The sequence below is a fragment of the Lutzomyia longipalpis genome, chromosome 3, assembly GCF_024334085.1.
Source record: "Lutzomyia longipalpis isolate SR_M1_2022 chromosome 3, ASM2433408v1".
NCBI lineage: Eukaryota > Metazoa > Arthropoda > Insecta > Diptera > Psychodidae > Lutzomyia > Lutzomyia longipalpis.
This window is the reverse complement of record NC_074709.1, coordinates 17785811-17793478: the sequence shown is the minus strand read 5'-3', so window position 1 is coordinate 17793478 and position 7668 is coordinate 17785811. Positions and strand designations below refer to the sequence as shown.

General features: G+C 34.6%; 1 protein-coding gene across 3 annotated transcripts; it reads right to left on the bottom strand.

The window, feature by feature from the left end:
* Window positions 1-462: 462 nt before the first annotated feature.
* Window positions 463-6614, bottom strand: LOC129792402 (fatty acyl-CoA reductase wat). 3 transcript variants are annotated; one of them, XM_055831426.1, is made up of 9 exons: window positions 5962-6614; window positions 5656-5849; window positions 4424-4552; window positions 4231-4350; window positions 3841-4096; window positions 2237-2426; window positions 1768-1902; window positions 1346-1465; window positions 463-930 (listed from the first exon to the last, which is right to left on the bottom strand). In XM_055831426.1, the coding sequence occupies exons 1-9, from the start codon at window positions 6008-6010 to the stop codon at window positions 561-563; spliced, it is 1563 nt and encodes a 520-aa protein (XP_055687401.1). In that variant the 5' UTR covers window positions 6011-6614; the 3' UTR covers window positions 463-560. The 3 variants fall into 3 exon arrangements, with proteins under 3 accessions (XP_055687401.1, XP_055687402.1, XP_055687403.1); XM_055831427.1 differs by having other exon boundaries at window positions 5656-5846; XM_055831428.1 differs by having other exon boundaries at window positions 5656-5846; window positions 5995-6614.
* Window positions 6615-7668: the final 1054 nt, after the last annotated feature.

Genomic DNA, 7668 nt, shown 5'->3' with positions numbered 1-7668 from the left:
ATGAAAATAGAAGAATGGGATTCATTTTTAAACATAAAATTTATCTTTATGATAAAACAACAATTTGGAAGAATATAGCTCTCATATCAACCCCTCTTCCCCAAATAAAATACTCCCATCTGCTGCGATTCTTTGCTAAACCCTCACCCCTCTGCACACTGTATAAATATTTGACTTTCTTATATGAATTCCTGTCATCCCACTTTGCAAATATTTGTCCTCCTGGCTTTTATTCGGGACATATCACTCCTGGTTTTCGAAATGCTATATGTACGACAGCGTAAATTATGGAATAAAACTTTAATTAATTCCTTTGTTGTGTGCACCATATTCCATACATATGAGTGTGATTATTGTGTCATGTTTGGCATATATATACCACATTGAAACAATGCAGAAATTGGACCATTCAATTTTGCTTATTATTTATGGACATCCATTGGATGTGTAAACGTAATTAAATTTATTTTATCCACTTCCATTTATTGACTGTTTTATATGTATCAAAAGCCACACATACAGTATAAAATGATGGATTCAGCAGGACAAATATAGTGCAATCAAGCGACAATGAGCTTTTCAAAGGCACGACTAAATTGTTTCACAAGAAGGTAGAGAATCAGTGACCAGAATGAGATCTTTGAGAGTTTATGTAGGACATAGAGATGTTTGTAGTGAACACGAGCCTTCCTGACATTTCCGGGATCTTCTCTGAAGTGAAATTTCCTAATTCCCGGGATATAGTGACGAAAGTACTCATCCCAATTGATGTGCTCCATCTCAAAGTCCAAGCTGTAGTGCTGGCGATTGCGGTGGGAAATCAACTGGTTCATGTAACGAATGTTGTCATTTGAAAATTTCCAGTCACGTAGCCCAAAATATGACATAATCTCCAGAATTATTTCAATCTTTCTGTATGCTTTGATAAATCTGAAAAGATATTTTTCCCCAAAAAGAGATTTAGTTATTTGTCTTTTTCCTTTATAACTCTCTTGTCGCATGAAATATTATTTTAAACACCCTAAGAATCTAAGGAATTTCAATATACTAGTAAGAAAACAATATTCTTCATATTAGTTGTTGCTTAAAGATTTGAGAATGCAGAGAAAGCAAAATAGTTTCTTTGCCAAAATTTGCTTGGAATTTCAATAAAGTTTATTTTCTTGTTATATGAAATTGATGAACGTCTCAAAAACTCTATATAGACATCAGTATTTTTGCACATCTTATACTTTCAAGATTAACTAAAAGACTTCCTTCCTCTTCAATCTTCCCTACTTTCAAACAATACTGAAAAATTATTAATTAAAAAAAATCAAATGAAAGATCAATTTTCTCCACTTACGTTCTTTTCTTTCCAGCAATCAATAATAAAAAGTCCAAAACATACGCAGGAATGGTATGTAGTAGAAAAGCTCCAATCTTATAGAGCACCCTATTCTTTACAATGAAGTAAGAATAATACCTGCAAAAAGGGAGAAAATGGAGAAGATTTTCCCATAAAATAAATTCAACATTGAGTGAGAATAAAGTTTCTGCGCTGGCAAATGATTTTGAGGAGAAAGGGAAATGTTGTGATACATTCTCCCGCCCATAGCATCCAATAGCCTGGAACGTCAGTGTTGCAGAGCTTTACGTTAGGGATAACAGAGAAAAGGGGGGAAAATCAAGGTATATATACGGTCAATGCATAGTTAACACGGTCGTGAGACACCTGAGGTTCACATTCAGTGCGTGCAAATAGCAAAGAGATTTAGCATCGTATACCAGAGGGCTTTATCAAGCGGCTCGTGTAATCCCTTCGATGCCAGATGCATATATTTCTCCCAGCTTAAATTATTCTTCTCGTAGATAAAGTTGTAAACTGGCAATTCGATTTGCTGCACCATCCGGTTGCGATATCTACGAAAAAGGAACAATGGGCGTAAAGAGAAATTAACAACTTTGTTTTGGGATTTTGTTGTATCTGTATATGTTTGAAAGTTTGATGCTGCTTTAAGTAAAATTTTATCACTATTTTCCCTTTGTTTTAGGAGGTATCAATGTATTTTGAATGGAGCTTTAGAGTTACTGAGAAAAGAATAAAAAGCATAAAAGCCTTCCTGGGATCGAACTTATTGTTTAAAAATTCAAAGTATTAACGCCCATTTAATTACACAAACTATCAAAGTCATTCCTGGAAAGCTTTGAATTTATATAGTGTTCTAGATATGGCTTCATTAATACAGAAACATACCGCCTGTGAGTGTCCCAAGCTGCAACCACCATGGCGTTGATACAATAATCTGCAGGCATAATGTTGGCTTTTTGTAATTTATCTCCATAAATGCAGTGAATGAATCCTCTTACGCTGCCAACTACTATGATGCCTGGTCCATTGAGATTGTCCATCCACCCGGGGAGTGGGTCTTTATAGATCGAAACAACTGCGAAAAGCCCATAATTATTTGGCAATTTTAGGCGAATATCCAATAAAAGCACCATTTTCACGGAAATATCGAAGAAGAATCGCGCAATATACATACATATTGAATGGGAGCTTTGATATTGGATTTTTCAAAAGATACTGTCGCAACTCTTTGTTGAATACTTTATACATACAATATGTATTTCTAATAAATAAATAGCCATATTCATACATAAAAGCTCCTCTTATCTCGCAATTCAGAGAAATATACACCTCTTCAGGGAATAATTCAGAAAATTGTGAAGATATTTCGGCTGAGATATCCACGGAGAGAGGTGGATGAAGTGTAAGAAATAGAGGAATGTGCCTTTTGCAATTTTAATAGAGGAACGCAATCCATCATGTGCTGGCAAATAAATGGTTTATGTATGAAAGTGCGCAACGTTGAGATAATCCATTACTGGTGTAAATAATTTATAAATTTATATTTTCGTATACGTGCTATGCCGTTTGGGGTTTCACATTTCTTTATTTACTCACCCACCCCAATACTACCCACTATACCCCTTTTTTTCTCATGCTTCTTTATAACGCTCAATTTGCACAGCACCATAGTTCTCTTATATATGTGCCAACATCAAACTGTTGAAACGTGTGTGTATATATGGTTATACAAAAGGGTTGGGGGAGTTTTGAAATTGAAGTATGTTTGCTTTTGCATTGAATTTGTTAGGAATCTTACATTGAGCGTTGGAGAATAATTAGTTAAATACCTGTAGTAGGTATTATGAAGAGGAATTCATCCGCATTTTGCAAAGAATTTTCATCGAAAAAGCATTTTTGCTAAATTCGGATTATTATTTAGAAAATATGAAATTCATCTTACTTTTGAAATTTTTAATTTTTTTTAAGGAAATTATTTTTATGAATAAAATAGCGCGACCAGGCGCCTCCATTGCAATTGTATTTTCAATTGAGAATACAGTTTCATAAAACTCGGCGCCTCCACCGTTGCCTCTAGAATGTAAACCCTCTGACTACCAGGCGCCTCCATCTTGATTTAGAAATAATTTTAAATTAAACAAGAGTTTATTAGGGAAAAAATTTTATCAAAATCTTCTTTTTAACTAAACACTTTCACATCTTAATTGACAAAAAAAATCTAATTATTCACACATATCCCAACATATCCGGGTTTAAAAATAAAGTATTCGGACGAAATTAAATTCAATGTTTGAAAAGCATAGCTATGAGGGCATTTTTTGCATGACGGAATTGGTGAGATTGGACAAGAATTGGCATGAGTGGAAAATCTCACGAATCTCCCAATGCAATTGCTTTTCCGGTGTGATGTTGCGGAATCAAAATGTTCCGGGGTGGGGATGGCAGAGAGAAGGTTAGAGGAAATGAAAGCAAGAAAATGTTTGCCTCACCAATTGGTGGCCGGAAGATACCCGCTGGCATCCCATAAGCCACGTGATTCACCAAATTCTCTGCCCATCTCTTGGTCACTGTGTAGGTATTTGGCATCTCTCCAATGAGGCAGTGCTGGATGGCTTCGAAAGTGTCGTTATCAGCGATTCGGTCTATTTGTATCACTTGCTCGTACGTGATTTTGGGGCTGTAGCACCGCTCACCCACGTATTTGCGCTGGCAGCTCGAGTAGAGCGTCGATATATGCAGGAACGACTGAGGAGTTGCATTCAATTTTCCTGATTAGAATCTCCCAATACTGCACCATTGGGATACCCGCAGAAAATCTTCTTCCCATAGCAATTTCCACACACAGCACACACACAAAAAATATCACATCCGGCACTTACTTTCAGACACTGCATTTGCTGAGATAATTCAAGAACTTTCTTCGTGCCCAACACATTTATTCCCATGGCGTCTCGCAGTTTTTCGTTAAACTTCACCGATGCCACAATATTGAAGACAATCTGCAGAATAAATTATATATAACACAAGTCAACTCCCCATTGGTTGGTAACACAAATCCAACATTGCACTCACTTCCACCTCATTGACCAAAGTCAATTTGTCTTCCTCAGCAATATCCAGATCAAATGCTTCATAATCAGCAGCGATAGGAACAACTTTCTCTCCAAATTCGGGATTCTCTCCACGAAGTTTTATGAAGAGCTAGAGAGTATGTGGTATATATAGTATAGAGCAGAACAGGGAGTTTAAAACTATCGTTTGCTTTTAATTCCTAATTCCCAATACTCTTGGGAGGGATGAACTCACTTTTGCAGAACAAGCACATAGTCAATCATTTTATGCATCATTTGCCTCAATTTATATCATGTGGGTATAATTTATATGAACATACTATCACCTCATGTCCCATTTGATAAGCAAATATACTTATTATATATAAATTCATCAATTAAATTGCTTAATAAAGTCAATACGTTATAGTTTTCTCCTTCAATTTGTGGTTTAATTCTTTAACGAATATGCAGAAGTTGTGTTAATTCTTGTATGTATTTTACGTAATAATTAAGAAGGATAAGTTTTTAATAATAACATCTGAATGAAAAAGTTAGTAAATCAAAAATGATTTTTTTTTCCTATTTGATTTATTATTTCTTTGCAGATATAAAAGCTTTAAAACTTTTTTTCTCTAAAACACCATACAACCAAAACTATGAAAATTCTATTTTAACATGAATTTTCTCATTTTCCTATTTAATTTTATCTTATTGATTTGGAATGGATAGAAATATCATAAAAGGTTTCTATTTTCAACAAGAGTCAAATTAATTTAATTAAGAGAAAATTTTTAGAACTTTTATACACTATCGTCCAAGAACTAAGTTTTCTATACAATTTTAAAACAGATTTTGAGAAAATTTAAAAGGACATATCCTGGGCATATATACATACATATATGTATGTGTTAAAATTATGAAAGATATTTACAACAGCAAGCTTAATGAAATAAATTAATGCAAATGGACAGAAACGTAAATTTAGTTTATTTTATTTTAAAACCCATTCTCAGTCCATTAATTATTTTAAGAGTAGATTGAAATGTGAAAATGGTAGGTATTTTATCTCACGTGGAATGAATTGGGTGACCCATATATAGCTTGAGCACTTTATCATCATATAAAAAATTTAATTGAAAGCACTCCAAATGAGAAAGAACCCATCCCAATTTGAGTGTTATATGTTTCGGAATGCATCTAAAGGATATTTCCGTATTCTCCATTATACTCCAATTAAAGTGCTTGACAAACCTCCTCTTGGAAGAGCCTCTCGAGTCTCTCTTGTGCCGTCATGTTGTTTTTCCTCCTTATGAGAAGGTATATCCGCTTAATTGGAAATTTTCTCAGGAGTTTCTCTACCAGCACCTTACCAAGGAATCCCGTACCACCCGTGATCAGTATCACTGAATTACGATAGAATTCCTCAAAGGTTGAATCATCATCTGCTGTGGCAAAAGAGAGGGAAAGTTTTATCGGAATCTTTGCAAATTAAATTATAATTCGTGGTGTGGAGTTGTGGTTTTGCCATCTTTTCAGCAAAATCGCTCAATCCCATACCCAGCTCATGTGTTGCTTGGTGAAAATTCATACCCCCATGTACATCCATTGCTTGGAGGAAGTCGACTGACAAGGTTAAGTGGTGGCTGAAACTTCTCTCTATGCAATTTTATGCAGTCTATTCGGGGTGCATTCAGAGCTTTGTGAATTTTTTATAATGCAATTGTCTATACATCACTCGGGGTTGTATACTTTTTTCCCTTCACTTTTTCCCCCTCGTTTCCCGAAGGAATAAAGCCACTCACTGCTTTCACTGCACCCGTGTCGAACCCCTACCTCCCGTGTTGTAAGAAAACCCGTTGGTTTATATATATGCGCACGGTGGGGTTCGCACCGGTAAGACGAAGAAATACTCAAGACGTGCACCCCAATGTAATTTCACCCAATTTATTTCCACCAACTCTCACTGCACAAGAATGCTGCACTCATAGTTATAAAATTTTCAAAAAGCCATCTCCGTGCTACCACCTTGGTGCTCGTGTTTTATTTCATTGAAATTTAGTGAATTCTTTTCAGCGAGAAAGGAAAGTGCTGCTTGGAATAAAGAAAGAAGCGTCCCAGACACTCCAAGTGAGCTCATACACCACCCGAAACGATCTTAACTCCACCACCGAGTGAGAACAAATGCGGACGAGTGAGGAAAAATATGGCATGAAAGGAACGCATTAACAGGTGTTTATTAAAATTTAAAATTATCTACTCTAGGTGGTGGGAAACAAGGTGCTCAAGGTACACGTGTTTTGTTTAAATTCAATGTTAGAATATACGTTTATTAGAAAAGCTTAAGAAAATCACTGTACTAGCTAACAAATAACCGTAACATTTTTGATAGATCTTTGTGTGGCTTATACGATCAATGATTCACAAATGAGCCATTGTTCGATGCCAGTATTACAAAAAATAACGCAGAAAACAAAAAAATTATATAGCATAATAAAAAAACCCATCAAAACGTGAAATTTTATGTATGGAAAAAAAATTTTATTGTTCATTGGAGTTTATTAAAGATATGGTTAATTATAAGAATACAAGTTTTGCTATTTTTTTTCTTCTATCGCTTTTTTTTTTCTTATAACAAAAAACTTTGGTGATGCAGTTAGTCGTGGGTCAATTTATTATCGTGCATTGCGTGCGTATAAGTTCAGTGCTTGATTTAAGAGTTGAGTGCTTTTTAAGTTCCATAAAAATTGAATAAAAAAAAATGAAGCGATCTTATCGTTATAGTGCTACTTATTATCGAAACGTGAATCTGTTGCATATAATGAATCTTATTACCTTGATTTGATTGTATTTTGGCTTATTTAGCAATATAATTTAACTGACACAAGAAATTATTAAATTTTCATATTTTTCTAAATTTTCAGTAAATTACAATAATTGTGAAATTTGGAAAATAGCGAGTCAACATGTCCGGGCGTGGAGGGCCTTTTAAGTAAAATTGCTTTATATTTCAATATTCTGAGCAATTGGGGGCCCAAAATGATGTGGAAAGGCTTCCTGAGGGGTAGTTGGGTTCATTACTTGCGTTTAAAAAAATAATTAAATAATTAAATTTTTGACCCATAAAAAAACATTAATTTCGGTAAAAAAAATTTAAGAAAATTTAGATGGGAGCATCATTTAAGTTCCTTTGAGGCGATTTCAAGACGGTAGAACCGCATGGCATATTTTTTTCATTTGGAAAAAATCTAAAAACTCTATTATTAA

Bases quoted from the DNA above. Each gene is read 5' to 3' on its own strand.
- LOC129792402 (XM_055831426.1), bottom strand. From the start codon at position 6,010: ATGGATGTACATGGGGGTATGAATTTTCACCAAGCAACACATGAGCTG. The intron at 4,351-4,423 runs GTGAGTGCAATG...TTTATTCTGCAG, and splicing joins CTTTGGTCAATGAGGTGGAA to ATTGTCTTCAATATTGTGGC. The intron at 1,466-1,767 runs GTATACGATGCT...CCCTTTTTGCAG, and splicing joins CCGCTTGATAAAGCCCTCTG to GTATTATTCTTACTTCATTG.